General features: G+C 33.3%; 2 protein-coding genes and 1 pseudogene across 2 annotated transcripts; all 3 read right to left on the reverse strand.

Annotated features, from left to right (window-relative positions):
• Nucleotides 1-954: 954 nt before the first annotated feature.
• On the reverse strand, nt 955-3,477 carry LOC11422135 (protein GAMETE EXPRESSED 1). The gene is made up of 6 exons (XM_024776171.2): nt 2,969-3,477; nt 2,286-2,873; nt 2,078-2,204; nt 1,798-1,984; nt 1,566-1,716; nt 955-1,432 (listed from the first exon to the last, which is right to left on the reverse strand). The coding sequence occupies exons 1-6, from the start codon at nt 3,436-3,438 to the stop codon at nt 1,174-1,176; spliced, it is 1,782 nt and encodes a 593-aa protein (XP_024631939.1). The 5' UTR covers nt 3,439-3,477; the 3' UTR covers nt 955-1,173.
• A 4,555-nt stretch (nt 3,478-8,032) lies between these two features.
• On the reverse strand, nt 8,033-13,761 carry LOC11416065 (interactor of constitutive active ROPs 3-like; annotated as a pseudogene).
• A 3,040-nt stretch (nt 13,762-16,801) lies between these two features.
• On the reverse strand, nt 16,802-19,633 carry LOC11418050 (interactor of constitutive active ROPs 3). The gene is made up of 2 exons (XM_024776298.2): nt 19,359-19,633; nt 16,802-18,343 (listed from the first exon to the last, which is right to left on the reverse strand). The coding sequence occupies exon 2, from the start codon at nt 18,200-18,202 to the stop codon at nt 17,078-17,080; it is 1,125 nt and encodes a 374-aa protein (XP_024632066.1). The 5' UTR covers nt 18,203-18,343; nt 19,359-19,633; the 3' UTR covers nt 16,802-17,077.
• Nucleotides 19,634-20,145: the final 512 nt, after the last annotated feature.

The raw sequence follows: 20,145 nt of genomic DNA on the forward strand, positions 1-20,145 counted from the left end.
CAAACCGGTATTTCTTGACTGTGAATTCAAAGAACTTCACAAATCAACCATTGATTTTCCGAGGCTTGTTCACAAGACAGCAATCTTCACCACATTCTCTCTTTCTAAATCACTCCAATCATCAATCTCTTCACAAAAACGCGAGTACTTGTTACTCTTCACCACATTGTTCTTGTAGTTGTTGTCCGTAGACATCAATCTCTGAGCGATCTTTCCATTGATCGCTGCCGAAAACATAGCAACAGCTGCCTCTGCATCTCTCAGCTTCTTTTTCCGTATTAGCCGGTTTTTCTGCTTCAAGCTGTTCAACCACCATCGCCGCCTTACTGTTGTGCCTCCCTAGATCCTTATATTAATCAAGTTTCATGAACTCATCGCTTTCTGCAACCTTAGCCACCTTTACTTTTGCTGCAGCTTCCTTCATCACTTTGCAGACATGTGTGAATGTGAACCTATTATTGATTTCCAACTTCAGAATTTCATTCTCTTCAGTATTCTTTGCATTGTTGTCTCCTTATCCATCGTTTCACCCTTCTGCACCGCCACATATTCATCAAACCTTTTAAGTTGCTTCTTAGGTTTATGTTCTTTTAAGTTGCATTCTTTCATGCTCTTATGAATAGTTTTCAGATGAAGGATTAAAGGATGCAACAGTTACTCAATCTGTCATCATTATAGTCATATTGACCTTGAAATAATAGTTCTATAGTAGCACATAGTTTCCAAAGAACTCCAATTGCCGTTAAATTTTGTTCAAACTACTATATATTTATTTATTTTTCTCTTCGGTTAGGCCACAAGTTCTGAGGACCACATCCTATAAAGAAATATAATGCTCTGAAACTATGAGAAGTCACATTAAGCATTGAAGGTATTGTAAATTTTACAAGGATCATTGAAGGTATTCTAAATTATTCTAAATTGACAGTTTTAATTGCATAGAAATTTATATCTATACTTATTTCTCTTGCATACCAACCATGAATCACAATCACATTGTAAGTTACTCATACACTAGTATAAAGAAACAAAGTGATGAGCATAGATGACTTCATTCAAAATCATGACATAAGTTAAAGAAATAAAGTGATGAGCATAGATGACTCCTTGAAAAATCTAATTACTACAAATAGTGCAGCAGGTCTGAGTTTCTGGTGGTGAAAAGAATCAATGTCAACGATTGCGCGGGCGTAGATTATAACTTTTTGTAGTTGTAGAGGTTGTGATCGAATTCTCTGCAAATTCTTCTGGAATTGAAAAGTCTGGATCATCAAGGCAATTTACATCATCAGGTAAATCAGTATCTATCCATTGAGACCAATCCACATCATCAGCAGTAGCAAAGTCCCAAGACGGCTGCTTTGCTTTTTGTATGTTGTTAAATTGGTTGCTTAGTGTTAGTAGCATTTGATGGTTCAACCTTTCAAAGTCCCTGCATAAATGTTAACAACCGATTCGCTATTAGTTTATTTTATTTTTTATAATCAAAAGTTCTGGTATAAAAAATTATATATTTACATAAAGTCTACATATAAATATCAAACTATTATTGTTTTTACACTTACTTGTATGTGCAAATTGCATATAGAAATTGAACTGAAGCAGCTACCATGAAAAATAATCGGACATTGTTTATTATCCATGTTTGTAGCTCCAAGTTGTCATTACTCATTAAACGACTAATGAATATTTCCGCAGCGAGAGCAGCAGAAAGATCTATAAATACATAACATAACGTGTTATGTTTAAACAACACTTTAAGGTTTAGAAACTAAAAGCAATAGTTGGTATACTTACACATGTAAAGTAGAGGCCTGGAACTGTATGTAAGATATGTGCAGGTCAACAGAAAGATGACAAAAATTGATATGAGATAAAAAGCAGAAGCTTTAATAATTCTTGATTCAAGCTGTATCATATTTAGCATGCCAAAGATTCTTTCGGAATGAACAAACATGGTAGCCTGATTTGTTTCAATGGTTTCCTATAAAGTACGAATATTAAAAAAAAATCATTAAGGATATATATGTATATCAAATAAACACTCAAAAACAACAGCCAACAAGAAGTTGCAAACCTGAGCTGATAATATTTTTTTCGAGCTTTCCATTAATTGATCATGAACTTCTTGCATTTGTTCCTGTCGCCGTAGAAGCTCTTCATGCTGCTTTTGCCCATATTCAGCAAAATATTGTAGATTTTTCCTACATTTCACAAATTATGAGGTTAACATTTTGCCAAGTTAAATTTATGCCTTCAAATTTATGGCATTTAATCAACTTTACCTGCTTTCCTCTAGTGCTTTGAATTGAACCTCATTCAATGAATTTAGGAACTTGAGTGCCGTGGATTGTCCTTCTACAAGTTGATGTTGTTTATCTAAAGAGATCCCTGCCACATTTTCAATATCTTCAGCCTTGCTTTGTAGAATGTTCATCTTTGATGACATAGCATCTCCAACTTTGATTACCTTATTCTCAATCTCAATGGCTTCATCTCTTAACTTTTCTATTTCTTTGCCCAAATAATTATAAGACTCCTTGAGCAATGCTACCCCATCCTCTAAATTCCTTTTCATGTTCTCTTGGCCTTCTTGCAGTTGTGATTGCGATGTTGCAATTTTTGTAGTTTGCTCATAAACACTCTCGGAATGCTTTAATACCACGTCAATATGACTGTCCACATTCTTTACAGTTTGAGCTACTAGTTGTGTGTGACTATTAACAGATTCAAGAGAATCCGAAATTTGTTTTGAGTCTTTTAATAGATGTTCTGATTTCTCTTCGATACTATCTAATTTGTCCTCGACATACTGAGCAGAACTTTTCAATTCAGTCACTAGTCTCGCAGTTTCATGTTTGAATGCATGTGTCCTGTACAAATAAATTTGTCACTTGGTTAGTTAGAGATTGAAAAGAAATTCAATTAAATAGTTGACAAAAGATTTTGAAAAGAAACCACACTTAACTGTAACTGATAGCAAATAGAGTTGGTTTCAAGGTAGAATTCAAGGTAAACTTTATGAGCAAGGTCATCTAAGTTTCTTAGGCATGAAGAAATTGATGTTTTCGAGTCACAAAGAGGAAACGAAGCCCTGCCAGAATCCTTCTGAAAACAATCACTTAAATGCCAAGCTAATCTAGACCTTTTCTCATCAGCAGCCAAGATCTCAGAACATCCAGCAAAAAGATGTTGATAAGCATTTTGCCAACAAGTGTTTGAGCCAACCATTTTATTTTTAGCATTCTCTATTAGTTTCACTCCCTTTGGGTCGTTAAACGCCTCAATTGAGAATTCAGCATTTGAACCTCTAAATCTTGCTTGATTTCCATTGTCACTTGAGTGACTCTCCTTAGATGATGAAAACCAACCCCATGATTCACATCTTAATGAGAAGGAGAGCAAAATAAGCACAAAAAGACGAACCCCGAGATTCATTTGAGAATTTTATCACACTTTCAGTTTAACAAGCGCGAAGATTAAACCTGCATCAAACACAACTATAAATTATGCTAAATATTTAAAAAGTTATGGAAGAGAACGATTGTGCTTCATATGCCAAGGAACCAAAGTTTCAAAAAGCTATCGCTTTCACATTCAACTATATAAACACATACTTGGAAAGATTTATGGTTGACAGATGGTACACAACCTTAACTTTCACTAAACGAATGACAATGATACCAGAAAGTGTAATATGTAGAAATACTTTCAATGATTTACCATAAGGTACAAACATATTTGTTGGATATGACATAAGTCATTATTCTCGGGACCCCATGTTGATGTTAATGAAACAATGGAAACTAAGGCTTTCTTTGCGAGTTTGGAGGGGAAGGAAGGGGAAGGCTTGGGAAAAAAGGAATGAGCAAGTGGAAGAGGAAAATGGGAGGGGAGGGCTTTGGGGGTTAACTTTTCTTCAATAACACAAAACCCTCCTCATTTGGGGAACTAAAAAATTGTACTGAAGATGGTTTTTGAGGGTTTACATGAATTCTTCAAAAATTTAATATATGTTGTTACATTATTTTTAAAATTTAAAATATAGCAATCATATGCATTAATTTATATTCTCTAAAAACTTACTCTTTTAAATTTTTTAAAAGATTTCTTCAAAGCCTTTCTTTTCCCTCCCATCCAAACTCGCAAACAAAGTCTAACGAAATTCCATTTACATGATAAATTAAATTATACAGCAAATTACAAATGTTTTTGGAGGAACACATTATCCACATTGATGACATCACATATGTAAAGTGATGAATTGCAAATTACCGAAATAAGAACAGCAGCAGCAACAAAATAAGAGACACAAGACAAGTATCATCACTAACTAAGAAATTAATTTTAATTGGTTGAACAACACTCGCGATCACTAATTAACTTTGCAATAATTTATTTTACATTGAAACATGTGTGGTTTTCGACACAGACATGACACCGACGTATGTGATTATGTCTATTATTCAAGTCCGGACACGACATAACACCAACATACACGTGGTTGCGTCCGTCAACTTGGTTTCTGTCATAGTGTTTCATAGTTTATTACGTTGGTAAGAGATTAAATTAAACTAGAAAAATAAGTACAAATGAAGAGAATAACTGCTAAAAGTAATTCACAACATCCCACAGGTTTAAACCATTGATTCAAACAACATATACCGGTGGTAGAAGAAGACACAAACGAAGAAACCAACCACGAGGACAGTTACTGTGAAGTGCGAAGAAGAAGAAGCGCGATGGTTTAAACCAAATTATCGTATATAAAAATGAAGAAAGAGACACACGTAAATAGACCAAGTTATCGTGTCTTTTGAGGTTGTATTTATAAAGGTTGAGACTTGGCATTCAAGTCTGTTTTTTTTTTTTTTTTTTTTTTTTTTAACTATACTTGGGATTCAAGTATATGAGGTCGGTTATTCTCTCATCATCAAATCCTTTTTTACCTATTGTCAAAAAAAAAAAAATCCTTTTTTACCTAAACCAATCAAAATAAACCTAAAATATATATATAAAAGAAAGGGTGAAGTGGACCTTTTCATGATCCTCATAAATATACCAATATTTGATTTTAGTTCCCTTAAAATATTCCTTAAACTTTTTGGTCCCCAAAATTTTTCATATATGAAATTAGTTCTTACTTTTTAGTCAACTTATGTCTAATTATCATATATTTTAATGAAATTTTTCAGAAATGGGTAGAATAATATGACAATCTCTAAAAAAATAGATTTTTTTAACAAAACATGAATTAAATATGAATTTTTATATTTTTTGTGTTAAAAACTCATTAAATTCATGTTTTGTTAAAAAAATCTAAGTTTTTTTTTGCAAAATATTGTCAAAATTTTCTACACATTTTTGAAAAATTTCATTAAAAATATGAAGGTTAAACAAAGTAGGAACTAATTTCATTGATAGAAAATTTTGGAGGAACAAAAGCCTAAGGATACTTTATAGGGATTAAAATCAAATGTTGGTATAATTAGGAGGTCATTTACTTATTTAATCCAAAAAGAAATATTGAGAAGAAAAATCATTTTTAAACAACCTAAAAAATTCAATTTTGGGGTGCAAAATATATAACTCTATGTATGTATTTTTTAATTATTATTTACTATTGGTAAAAAAAATTTGGGTTAATAGTACTTTAACCCCTTGTAATATAGGTCATTTCCGGTTTTCCACCTTGTAAAATTTTTTGTTTGGTTTTCGTCTATGTAATTTGAAGATTTTTTGGTTTTGGACCTTCATGGCAAATTTCGCCCCTTGTCATTTGAGAAAATTTTGGTTTACCCCCCTGTGATTTGAGCAAATTTCGGTTTACCCCCTGTTAATTTGAAAAAATTTTGGTTTAGCCCCCTGCCATATCGTCGATTTTGTACTGTCAAAATTCATAAAGGTCCAAAACCAGAAATCTTCAAATTACAAGGACGAAAACCAAATAAAAATTTTTACAGTGTGGAAAACCGAAAATGACCTATATTACAAGGGGGTAAAACACTATTAACCCTTTTTTTTTGTTATATTTGTTTAAGAAGGCAAAATGAATATATTAAACCACAAATAGATCATAATCAGCACACCGATTGTAAGGTGAGGAATCAAAAGTCATCACAAAGAGAAATTACAAATCGATTATCAACAAAATAGAGAGCAACAAAAATGCTAGCTAGAAAACAAACAAAAACTCTAGCTAAGTTTTCGTTTTAGCTTTAAACAAACAAAAGGATAAAATCTTCACTTTATCAAATAACTGATTTAGAGATGACTCATTTCACAATACTCAAATCAATTGAAGAAAACATTGAAATATTCTAGATTCGCCTCCTAAACCTCCAAATTAAGTGAGGTGCTTAAAAAGATACTTTGAACCTAATGAATGAATACATAATCATTGCAGAATGAGAAACCAAATGTTACCATAAAAATTACAAAAAAAAAAAAAAATTGACGTTTTCCTCCACCCCACATCCACTCGAACACATATTTAGAGTTAGACATAAGAATTTCACACTTAAGCAAATTGTCCTTAGTTGTTATGCGATTGTGCAATAACCATCAAGCAAACAAAGAAACCTTCAAAAGGGCAGCTTTATTCCAGATAATATGTGTCATAACGATCGGCCTGCTCCAATGGGAATCTTTTTCCAATCGGGACAAATATGGTGAAGAAGAAAACGTTATGCAACAATTGACTACAAACCCCATGCTCATCCTCGTAAACTAATAACCTCCTCCGTCACTTCCACCCATCTTCTCCAACACCCTATCTTTGAACACATCTCACAATTGCCTTCCAACCACTGGCTAGCTAAATGAATGTTTTGACCCCATCATCCACCACCTGTATTAAATTCTCGGCCAAATAATTTTTAATAGTAAGTGAAGGCTAAAATAAGGTTGAATGTAAGTTTTTTTTGGTTAAAATATCAAATATTTTTGCTTTTAAAATGAAATGGAAAATAATTTTTTGTTGTTTGACTTAAAACGAGGGTCTTACTGACCTTACCCTTCCGTGACAATACTTATCCTTTAATCTCATTTTTAAAATGATTTAACTCATATAACTACTTTTGATATCACATATATGATTATGATGCGTTAACAACATAAAACTTTTTACATAGACAATATATCACTATTAAATTCTTTTAAAATGCTTATTTTATTTTATTTTAAAAAAAAAAATACTAATTTGATTGAACTGAACTAAATCAAGCTCACTCGGTTTGGTAAAATAAAATAAATTAATTAAAAAAACAAACAAACAAACTCAACCGATTTTAATTGGTTTTATCTTTTCTGTAAAATTGAAACAAACTAATGAACACATATACATCAATGCGAGTTATGACTTGTAAAAAAAAAAATACATCAATGCGAAAGAAAATAATAGAAAAAAAGTAGGCTTAATCACAGTTTTGATCTCCCTATTTTGCTCATTCCCCTTATTTTAAAATCATCCAATTTTTATCTCTTCATGTTTGTTGTATTTAAAAATGATGATTTGATATATTATAAAAAGAAATAACACATGACCAGATAACGTGTAGTGATCAACACTTATGAAACTACAAGAAAACTTATTAAAAACTTCAGTTACACCAATTTTTAAATATAAGAAACTGATGAAGAACCAAAACTGAGTAATTTTAAATGGATAGACCAATTATATAAATTAGTGAAAATAGAAAGATCAAAAGTGTAGTTAAACTAAAATATTTCAATAATGACCGACCTCCATCAAGATGAATTCATAAAATATGTAAAATATATAGTAAAAGAACTCTTCTATCTCTACTATAGTATATATCATAAGAATGCTTCTATTCATTATACAAAGCCTTAACTAATTATTATGTTTAAGAGTTGGTTTGTAGGTGTTGACATGTCACCTTGGGGCATGCTCTTCTTAAAATCTCTGTTTGATTTTCCCCTATGACAATTTCGATGAGTTAGTTTGACTTTTAAAAAAAATATTATGTCTAAGAAATTTATGGCTTCAAGCTAAGGTAGAACAACATACATAGCTAAAATATTGTATCAAACTATGTAGAAAAGTCTATCTCATTGAACAACACAATATTACCTGACTGTGAATTCAAAGCACTTTATGAATCAACCACTGATTTTCTGAGACTTCTTCCACAAGACACCAATCTTCTTCAACACATTCCCATTTTTCCTTCTTTTCAAATCATTTCAGTCACCAACCTCATCACAAAAATGCTTATTCTTCATCACATTGTTGTTGTTCTTATCCGTAGACATCGATCTCTCGGCGATCTTGCCACTGTTCCCCTGCCGAAAACACAGCAGCAGTTGCCTCTGCAAGCCTTTCTCCACTGATCACATTGCACTTTGATTCTTTTCAATTCATCTTCTTTTTCCGTATTCGCCACCTGTGCAGCTTCCAACTGCTCAGCCACCCTCACCACCTTACTATTGCTCTTCTCTGCCTCCTCCTTCATTATCTGAATAGTTGCAAGAAAGCATCGCGTTCTGCAGCCTTAACCGCCCCTATTTCGGCCACAACTTCTTCCCTCACCATATCAGCATGTGTGAATGTGAACCTGTTATATGCTTTGCAATGTGGTCTCCTTATCCATCAATTCACCCTTCAATACCGCCACATATTTGTCCAACCTTTTAAGCTCCTTGTTAAGTTCTGTTATACCCTGATTTTGGACCTAAAAATATTCGTTCAAATTTCTTTTTTTTTTAACACTGATATTTGTCAATTCTCTGTTATTTTTCTCTGAATCTTTACTCTCTTTTTAAAACATATTTTACTGCCTCCGTCTGTCTTTTCTGACATTACAAGTCATTTAAGAACTCTCTGAAACGTCGCATTACTTTTCTTGCATTTCTATTTCAAAAATCATACAAAAGGGTATTTTGGTCATTTCCTGCAGTGGAACCCATTTTAGTCCCTGTGTTTGCCTCTGAGCCTTTTCAATTTGTCTGTACAAATCACTGTTGAGTCTTTGTTTAAAAAGTCATTTCAAAAATTGCATCTGAGTCAGTTTGAGTCAGTTTAGTCCCTAGGGGCATTTTGGTCTTTTCCTGTCAAAATTTCGGCAGGGGGGTATTTTAAAATACCTCATGTCAGTAATTGGTTCGTTTTAGTCCTTTTGTTGATTTTATTTTTGGTTTCACTTTACGTTTTTTTCAAATTGCCAATTTTAGTCCAATTTTATTTTTAGTTGCATTTTAGTCCCTGAACAGTTTCTAAAATTGCATTTCAGTCCCAAACAGTTTATAAATTGCATTTTAGTCCAAAAATTCTTAAAATTACTTTTTAGTCCTTTTTTTATATTGCAATTTAGTCCTCAATTTCACTTTTTTTGCAGAAAGGTCCAAGTCCAGATGGCAGCGCCTCATTGGTCCAAAATTACACATGGCAGCCTATAAAAGGCGTATTTACTGTACAAGTCAAAAAGATCCATTCATTCCACGCCACCTCAACAAACACTTTCCAACTTTCTCTCTCTGCCCTCAAAGATCAAAAACTCAACAATTTCCAGAAATCACGAAGAACAATCAAACCCTAACCGTTTCCAAATTCCACCAGAATCACCGCAAATCATCACAAACCATCACAGATCAACACAAATCAACACAAACATCACAAATCAGCGCAAAAATCAACAAAGAATCAACAAGATCTCTCGCGATTCTCAGAGATCCAATACGGAATCATCATCACCGAATCAGCCTCTTCGCAATACAAGCGCGAATCCATCACCATTAGGTGACAGACTCAAGCACGATCACGAAGAAGACGTGAAAAGAAAGAGAAGAGAAGGAGGGTGAAGAAACCGGATCGGAACCGTGAAACACGCAGAGCGCGCGCGACTCCAGACCGTAAAACAGAGGCATCAACAGCGAAGAGGTAATCCTTCGCTTTCTTCACTTTTCCTTTCCTTTCGTTTCCAAAAAGTTTCGCAAGGTTCAAACTTAGATCTACTCCGATTGGAACTTTATTTTAAAAATCTAAGCTCGGATTCGAGAAGTAGAAGAAAAAGGATATTTGAAAGTGTAAAAAGTTTTTGAATCGGAGGAGTTTCGAACTCCGGCGCGGTGGTGCCACCGCCGGCCACCGCGCCGGAAGGCTTGAACCATGCCGGAGAAGACGACCGGAAGAGAGGAGAGAGGTGAGAGCTTCTCTCACTAGGTTTAGGTTAGAGAGAGAGAGAGGAGAAGAAAGAATGAACTGGACCGGTCCCCCAACCTTTTTATAACCAACTGAACCGAACCGGTCCAATTCCGGTTCGTTTTCCCTCAATCTAGACCGTTGGATCTAGGTTTCCATCTCCTGGATCAATCCAACGGTCCTTGTACTTTCCTGTGATTTGGTGTTGGACTTTGGGTTTGGGCCTAAGGTTCTTGTACGTTTTTGCTCTTTTCCTGCTATCTGCACCCTGTTTTTTTTGCCAATTGAACCCCTGTTTGCTCATAATTTTTCTCTAAAAATTCCAAAAAAATTGTTATATGTTTCTTAATACATTTTAACACTTTTGTGGTATTTTCCAGTGGTTTAAAAAATGATAAAAATGTGTGTGTTATTTTTCTTGATTAATTTTGTGTTTGATCTAAGTTTGTGCATTTTTTGTGGTATATTTTCTCATAAAATGTTGGCATGTGATGTGGATGATTGGTGTGTAATTTTATGATGAATATGTTGCTGATCATGTGTATATCTTGCTGATTGTGGATGTAGATTTTCATGTCTTTCTTGTTTTGCAAGCAATGTGTGTTTTTATCAAGAAATAAAGTGCAAAATATCTTTGAAAATGTGTCATGATTCTTGGCTTGAATATGTCCTATTTGTTCCCACATTATGGCTCAAAAATCAAACCCTTTTAACATTGCTACAATGAGGGGATTATAGGTCATGTGTATTGTCTAAGTGTCATAACCAATTTTAGGTATATTTTACCACTTTATTTCATTTCATTACTTTTTTTTTTTTCTCTCTTGCTATTCTATTCAATTTTGTTTACCTTTCTACTATTTTTATACCTTATGATACTAACCATTTCATCTCACATTTCATTCATCCCATAGTTTTGGCATCATTTTTCTATTCATTTCTATATCAATTGGGTTTGTAATAATTTTAGATAGATTAGTTCCTTTTTAAATTCTTTGCAAGACCATAGCATGTATCTAGGACTCAATGTAAAGGACTATGGACACTATAAGGGATGTACACCGACACAAGCACCGACACGCACACACGTTGCATGATTACCGTTTAGATGTATGTTTAGGAAACACGATTTTTAGACAAATGTCAATTTTCAAAAAAAATAATAAACCAATTCCATCACTCAAATTTTTCCAAACAAACCTTGGAGTCAAAACTCCATTGAATTTTTTCCTTTACTTTCTTAATCAAATCCAAACGAATCCTAATCCCTACTTAGACTTTTTTAATAACAATTGGACCAACCATTCACCATTTCCTTCTCTTATGCCTTTAAGGCCTCTTTCTTTTCTTCAAAACCATTTTCCAACAAAAACTAAAATCAACCAAACACACAAAAAACTTTTTTGAGAGAGAACTACATGGAGTTTGATCCCTTAAATGGGTATGTAGGCATGAGGTCAAAACCTCTCCAAGTCCACTAAAATAAAACCTCAAACACTTTCTCCCTCCCATTCTTAATATAAGTAAATTTTCTTTTTCATAAGTAGCATTTAAACTAAAGCGTAGACATAAAATAAGAAAACGGCTCCTATAGAGTACTATAGTCACCGCGGGTGCCTAACACCTTCCCGTAGTGAAAACGACCCCCGAACTCCGAATCTAAGGGTTTTTTCTCAATTTTGCCCTTCCCAAGAAAAAATAGAGAATATCAAAGATTGAAAGGTTCAAGCCTAATTAATGACTTGACACCCGAAAATCGCGATAACAAGTTCATTTTCTTTTTTCGATGCCAACGACATGCTCTTTTCAAGCTTCAAATTCAACGTCTCATTCTCATCCACAATGCCTTGCAATTCATTTTCCTTATCCATCAATTTCTCCTTCAACTCCTCAATTTTGGATTTCTTTCTATCCAATTCGGATTCCCTCTGATTCGATTCTGATTTCATCCTTTCAATCAACTCGTAAGCATTCATTATCTTCATTGTGTTCTGAATCTTTTCCTCCTGTAATTTAGTTTCACCAATCTCAATTGCAGACCTAAGTAGTTCAACCTCAAACCTCAAAGAATGAAACTCGATTTCAATGTGATTCGTACTATCATTCTTTTCCAATCTTTCAGCTTCAATTTCCAAATTACCATCATGTGCACGGCTCGATTTCGCGTGTGTTCTAGAATGGTTTGAGTCTAAAGCGGAGGAGTTGTATCTTTGCACGGATTTTCCAGCATTGGTTCATGACAACTCTATAGTTCTTTCCGCGGCCTCGAGTTGTCGCAAAGTCTCATTCACCAAAGGTCGAGCCTGAACTGACTCTTTGCGTCCGTTGATTCTGCTATTCGGGTATATGCCTTCTCACAGTTAGCTATCAATTCAAGAGTAACCTTGGCTTCTTGCTGAGGTTGCTTCTTCTCGCACAATTCAGATGGATTTAGCTGGTCCTTCACCTTCTTCAAATCCTCTACAAGAAAACACCAAGTAGGAAAATGCAGAGTAAATAAGACTACAAGATAGGCTTAGAAGCCGATCAATCTAAGATATGTCTCAATGCCAAGACTAGTGAAATCTCAGGTTTATTTCAAAAGGAGCTAGATGTTAGATAACAGGATCCTTTAAAAAAAAGATTGATATCTTACTGCCGATGTCTATTTATACAAAATTTGTTTTTTCTTTTCTTTTTTAATTTGAGATTATTGGTACCAACATTTTAAGCGAACTTATTGTTAGACTTTCCAGTAGTTCAGAAATGCGAAAATTGCTAGGTTGGACGCGTGGCCGTGTTCAAACTGGAGATCCCTCGTTTGTGTGTTATGAGTTTTCAAGTGGTTATTGTCACGTCTATCTACAAAAAAAAAAAAACCTAACCTAGTTGGAAACTCGTGACAGCAACTTTCCAGATACGCCTAATGGAACTGAGAAATGAAATGTAGTTCTCAATTCTCATGTTTCATGTGAAGTATATAAAAAATAGAAGATGAGAAAAAGAGAATGGAATTTTTTAAAAAAAAAAAACTAACAATATACCTCAGGTACCGTGCTTCTGGGTGATCTAATGTCGGTGACTTTGAAACTTCTATCTTTTTTTTTTTTATTGACAAATGGGGTGTAGAAGGTGAACCAACTGCAACACTCTATATATATAAAAATAAAAAGGAAACAAGAACACAAGAGAAGGGGGCTAGACCAAAACCTTCTAAAACGATACAAGATAAAACAAACGCAAGACAAAAGACAAACCTAGAAAAATCCAATAAAAAAAAAGCAAAACAAACAAAAAGGAAAAGGAAAAGCAAAAGAAACGAGAAGAACCCAAAGAAAGACCAAGAATCAATCCAATAACCTGCCTTTGAATCGAGAATTATGAATCTGAGAAACCTTCTAGTATATCATCAATTTCTTCATTATTTTATTTTATTTTTCATTTCAAATTTCCACCCAAGACACAACCACTCAAATTTCCCATTTCAATTTCTTTGTTAATGAGTATTTGCTTCAAGATATAAAGACCCACTTTTGTCGTTTCTTACCCATGTTTCTTTTCTGTTGTCTAGCAACAGGAGCGTGATGATGATGATCATCTGGTGAAACAGTCTTCCTCATACATATGGGGCCCTTTATCCCATCTTAAACGTGCTCAGGACCACCATTGAACATGATGAAAATTCATCTTAGTGTGATGAAGAAGCAATGCTAGATAGAACAAGAGTTTGAATATTAACAAAGTGAAATGAAACAGAGAGAGAGAAAAAATCTCAATAACATTCCATTTAAGTGATTTTTAAATTAGTTCTCAACTCTATTAATATTTCAAAATAGTCTATGTTTTTATCAAAAGTTTCTCAATTAAATCATTCGTCATGTGAATAAACATAGAAACATGAGTCTTATTGAGAAACTTTTGGCAATATTTTAAAATAGTCATTGTCTTTGTTAAAAGTTTCTCAAATAGACTCATGTTTCTGAGTTTTTTTCTCTCCACATGACGAGGGACTTAATTGAGAGATTTTTGACAAAGATATGAACTATTTTGAAATATTAATATAGTCATGGACTAATTTGAGAATCACTTACAAAGATAGAGACCAATTTAATGGTTTACTCAAAAAAAAATCTGATAATGGATTCCTTAAACAATATCCTTATGACATTTGTTAGCATGATCCAAAAAATAATTAGATGCACCCATTGAGTTTATTCATTGTTAGTTTCCATGAGTAGAAAGTACGAGAAAGTGAGAGAGAAATAAGAAACATAATAACTAAATCCTAAACTGAATATCATAGTTTTAAAAACCGGCTCGGACCATCCGGTCGAACCGGTTCGATTGGGAACCGGTGGGTATTCCGGTTGGAGTCACATATTAGAACGGTTATGTATTTAAACCGGTGGAAACCGTTTTGACTCGCTAAAAACCAGTTAAAACCGGTGACTCGGCCGGTTTTCAGAGCCAATCCGGTTTAATAATAATTTTTAAAAATTATTTCTCATAATTAGTCGTTAATTCCGATTAATGCTCCATTTATGTACTGATTAATACCGATTAATGCTTCAATGCTTGGACCCGACTGGGAACCGGTGGGTATTCCGGTTCAAGTCACATATCAGACGGTTATGTATTTAAGCCGGTGGAAACCGTTTTGACTCGCTAAAAACCGGTGGCTCGGTCGGTTTTCGGAGCCAATCCGGTTTAATAATAATTTTTTAATATTTATTCTCATAATTAGTCGTTAATGCCGATTAATGCTCCATTTATGTACTAATTAATACCGATTAATGCTTCAACGCTTGGACTTTTGTAGAAAAATCTGAAATATGAAAAGTACATTAAAATGAATAGTTGAAAGCTTAACCACTGCAGCATCTTCTAATCTTTGTTATAAGTTGAAATATATTATATATGTTATTTTATAAGAGGAAAGAACACATCATTTTTTTTTCTTTTAAAAAGAGCACATTATTGTTAAATATAATATTTACACAATAATAATAATATACCCATCATATATTTTTAAGAAAATCTACATGTTATATTAATATTGATATATATGCGTCCCCGTGAGTTTAGCTCAGTTGATAAGGACAATGCATAATATATGCAAGGTCTGGGTTTGAACCCCGGACAGCACAAAAAAAAATGTAAAACAAAATCTATTTTTTGTCAACCAAATATTAATATACATATTACATGTCAGTTTTTTTTTTTTTTTTTTTTTAAGTGATCGAGTCACCGATTTAATCCGGTTAAATAATTACATAAATATAATCTCAAGGCCGAGTTATTACCACAAAAAAAAAATGCAAAACAAAATCTATTTTCTGTCAACCAAATATTAATATATACATATTACATGTCAGTTTTTTTTTTTTTTTCTTTTAAGTGATCGAGTCACCGATTCAATCCGATTTAATCCGGTTAAATAGCTACATAAATATAATCTCAAGGCCGAGTTATCTAACCGAGTTATCCGAATTGATCCAATTTTGTAATGCATTTCGACCAATGACTCAGTGGTTCGACCATTATCCCAATGACCTAATACGTCTATCGAATCAATGACCGAACCGAATTTTAAAACTATGTTGAATATTCTCACTATAATGAATCAATCTTATAAAGAGGGCGTCTGACTTCTATCCTTATGTATTAACTCAGTTTCTGCGCTGAGATTAAATAAAATGAATAATAAAAAAATGTTAAACAACTAACTGCAACAGCTGGCATGATTAACATAGTCACTCTAATATCTAATAGGGCCACTAAAATAAATTCATCAAACTTGATTTTTGATGGCTATAAACAACGAATTGCTGATGTTTTTTTTTTTTTTAAGGAACGAATTGCTGATGTTGAAAACGCACATTAATGTATTAAACTTAAAAAATAAATTTTGGAGTGAAAAATATCTAACACTATTTAGGTGTTTTCTTCATTATTATTTTTCTCATTGAAAACTTTAATGTTTTTTCAAAAGAACTTTAATGTTTTAATAGTATGAAAAGTAATTAGTATTTAGATAAAAGTAATTTTTCCCTTAAAAAAATTAAAGTAATTTTTAATGATTTCATAAATTACCCGTAAAAAATAATTTTTTTTTTGATGATTTCATAAAATAAGTTTCTTAATTTAAAAAAAAAAATTCAAACATATGATATGACACGTTGGTGACATTTGATTGGATGTTAATGTAAAATAATTTTACACTTACACAATGCATATTCTTTAATCTCATTTTCAAAATTGTTTACTAATTATTTTTGAAGTCATGTATATGTGTTAACCATGTAAAAAAAAATTACATAGACAGCCTTAAACTCCTTTTAATAATGCTTAATCTGATTGAACCAAATTAAACCATACTCGTTCTTCTTCGGTGGTTTGGTTCAAATTTTATGAGGAAGTTTTGTAAAATAAACAAAAAATCAAACAAACAAAACCTACTTCTATCTTTTCCATGAAATTGAAACAAACTAATGAACATATATTTCTTCAAAAAAAAAAACTCCTGAACATATACATCAATGAGAAGAAAAAAAAAATCTAATAGAAAAAGTATCAATAATGATTGAGCTCCATCAACAAATAATTATAAAATTATGGAAAATATCTCTTTTATCTCTACTAATATCATAAGAATGTTTGTGTTCAACAAAAAGTGATACAAAGGTATTATATTTATGAAATGTATGGCTTCAAGCTAAGGTAGAACGATATATATAGCCAAAAGTCAAAAGTGTGAATCAAACTATGTAGAAAGGTCTATTTCAATTCAAGAACTTAATGCCAACTTATTAAATATTGTTCACAAAACAGTTCCATATCTAAGGGTTCCACTTGCATAGCAAGAAGGAATTGCACAACAAAAAATTTCCAGTAATAACACAGTATTACTAGACTGAATTCAAAAGCTCTTACGAATCAACCAGTGGTTTTCTGAGGCTTCTTCCACAAGACACCAATCTTCTTCAACACATTCCCATTTTTCTTTCCTTGCAGATCACTCCAATCATCAGTCTCATCATAAAAGTTCAAGTGCTTATTCTTCATCACATTATTGTTGTAATTGTTGTCCATAGACATCGATCTCTCAGCGATCTTTCCGTTGTTCCCTGCTGAAAACATAGCAGCTGCTGCTTCTGCAGCCTTCCTCCACTGATCACATTGCACTTTGATTCTTTTCAATTCATCTTCTTTTTCCATATTCGCCACTTGTGCAGCTTCCAACTGCTCAGCCACCCTCGCCGCCTTACTACTGCTCTTCTCTGCCTCCTCCTTCATTATCTTCAATTTAGCAATAGCATCACGTTCTGCAGCCTTAGCCGCCCCTATTTCGGCTGCAACTTCCTCTTTCATTATGCCATCATGTGTGAATGTGAACCTCTTATTGATTTCCCACTTCAACATTTCATTTTCTTCTGATATGTTTTGCAGTGTTGTCTCCTTATCCATCATTTCACCCTTCAATGCCACTACATATTCGTCTAACCTTTTAAGTTCCTTCTTAAATTCTAGTTCTTTTTTCGATGACAGTGACACACTTTTTTCAAGCTTCAAATTCAACCTCTCATTCTCATTCACAATACCTTGCAACTCATTTTCCTTATCCATCAGTTTCTCTTTCAACTCCTCAATTTCGGCTTTCTTTCTTTCCAATTCGGACTCCCTCTGACTCAATTCTGATTTTACCCGTTCGATCAACTCATAGGCATTCCTAATCTTCACCGTGTTCTGAATCTGTTCTTCTTGGAATTTAATTTCGGCAATCTCAATCGCAGACCTAAGTAGTTCAACCTCAGACCTCAAAGAACGAAACTCGATTTCAATGTGATTAGTACTATCATTCTTTTCCAATCTTTCAGATTCCATTTCCAAATTTCTGTCATGTGCAAGGCTGGACTCAAGTTTGCTTACATGCACAGATTTTGCAGCATCAGCTCTTAACAGCTCGACAGTTCTTTTCGCTGCCTCAAGTTGTCGCAAAGTCTCGTTCACCAAAGGTTGAGCCTGATTTGACTCTTTGCAATCTCGGAGCTGGTTTTCCATGTTTTTCACAAGAGAAAGTGATTTTGATAACTTGTGCCTCAAGTTTTGTAGTTCTGTGTCTGGTGATTCTGCTATTTGAGTACGTGCTTTCTCACTATTAACTATCAATTCATGTATTCTGCTGCTTCTAGGGCGTTTTCTCTAAAGCAACACAATCATAAATGGATTAGAATTCTGAACAAATTTCAAGAATTTGGATTATTGTTACAGAGTCCTTTTAAACTTAAATGAAAAACTTTGATATCTAAATCATAATTTGAATAAATTTTGGAGTTGGCTGCACTACATATAGGGAAAGACCTCTATTCGGTTGAAATGTAACAGAAGAAAAAACTCAGAGTGATCAAGTATCAAAGCATGTATTAGTCCATAGGATTTCTAGAATGACCAAATATATGAAAATAGTCTGTAATCCCAATGAGGAATCAAAGGAAAAATAAAAGCATGTCCCATCAGGCACAAACGACTCCTAATTATACTAATGTTAAGTACTTATAAATTGACCTAAAACAAAGTAACTTTTAAATTAATCAAACCCATTTGGGTTGACCTAGTGGTATTGGCTTGAGGTCTCAGGTTCGATTCCCTCTAGTGTCAATTTAGCTGGGCTAATTTAGCTTTTTTAAAAAAAAAACTTTTAAATTAACCACAAACCCCTGAGAAAAAATCTAAGACTCAATTTGATCTTCACAAAAATAAACTCAGTTTTTAGTCCTTGAAATGTTAAGAGACGGCAATTTATAACATCACCAAGTAACGCGATTGGCTACCTAACAACAATCTGCGGTGTTTTCCGCCAAAGTCAAAGATTAAAGCGTTTGGCTTTAACACATAAGGCATTTTGTGATGTTTTTGCAAACAAATAGTTCGTTGTATAGCAATGCTGTTTTCAATATTATGACATGATGAACTCATGTGAAAAGTGTTAACGGTACATGTCAGCACAAAAATTCAATTTTCAAAATTACACTCACTCTAAAATTAAAAGATATAGACAGCAAAAAAGAATATACAAATAAATCACGTTTCACATTTATAAACAAGGGAAATCATGTTCCTCATTGTTTCATGAATCATGATAAATATACTTAAAAAAAATTGAAATAAAAATATAAGAGAAGTTGAAAAAAAACAATGATACGAGGAAACACTATACCTCAGGTGCCGTGTTTCTGGGTGATCTACGGTCAGTGACTTTGGAGCTTTTGTCGTTTGATGATGTTTTATGAAATTGGTTCAGTGCAGAGTTAGTGTCTAGATGATGGCATACCCTCTGAGTTTGAGGCACTTTAGATGATTTTGTTCTGAAATAATCAAAGTATGTGATGTAATGTGAACAAAAGAAATTTTTTCGGTGAATAACGGAAACACAAGTACAGTATTCTTCTACTAGTAGCAACAATAAAGACCTGTAATAAGTGGTTCACCATTTATATTAAAGCAAAAGCAGTACTGTCTTTAAATCACTTTGAAATTTGAACCTCCTTACTCAATACAGAGGCTTTTATGTTTTCTGCATTCAGGATGTCGGTAGTCGTTCGATCAAGATCAGATTATATATATTCAAGCTCAATATTTTATATCATAAAACAAAAATGAAAATGTACATTTTAATGGACCGTTTGATCTTAATCAGACGGATGAGGATATTCTGACTACGTGAATGCGGGGAATTTTCCAATGCAGATGATCAGATTTCAATATAGAGAGCATATATGGATGGGTAGAGAGCATAGAGTAGGTTACCAACAATTTAATTTTAAACCCACCCAAATTACAAGAGGCACCTAATGTTGTACCTTTGAGAAGAGTTTTAAATAACTCTAGCCATGGCGATTGCGATCGCATCAAAATCTTAATATTGTGGAGAATTGCAGTCAAATGTGGCCGATGTGATCACAATCACATCAGATACACTTTGCAATTTCGATAGTATTAGAATA

Source organism: Medicago truncatula, chromosome 2 (assembly GCF_003473485.1).
Source record: "Medicago truncatula cultivar Jemalong A17 chromosome 2, MtrunA17r5.0-ANR, whole genome shotgun sequence".
NCBI lineage: Eukaryota > Viridiplantae > Streptophyta > Magnoliopsida > Fabales > Fabaceae > Medicago > Medicago truncatula.

What these genes read in the sequence shown, in the direction of transcription:
- LOC11422135 (XM_024776171.2), bottom strand. Translation starts at nt 3,438, where the DNA reads ATGAATCTCGGGGTTCGTCTTTTTGTGCTTATTTTGCTCTCCTTCTCA. An exon ending in CAGGCCTCTACTTTACATGT is followed by an intron (nt 1,717 to 1,797) that starts GTAAGTATACCA and finishes ATGTATTTATAG; the next exon opens with ATCTTTCTGCTGCTCTCGCT. An exon ending in TATGCAATTTGCACATACAA is followed by an intron (nt 1,433 to 1,565) that starts GTAAGTGTAAAA and finishes ACATTTATGCAG; the next exon opens with GGACTTTGAAAGGTTGAACC.
- LOC11418050 (XM_024776298.2), bottom strand. Translation starts at nt 18,202, where the DNA reads ATGGAAAACCAGCTCCGAGATTGCAAAGAGTCAAATCAGGCTCAACCT.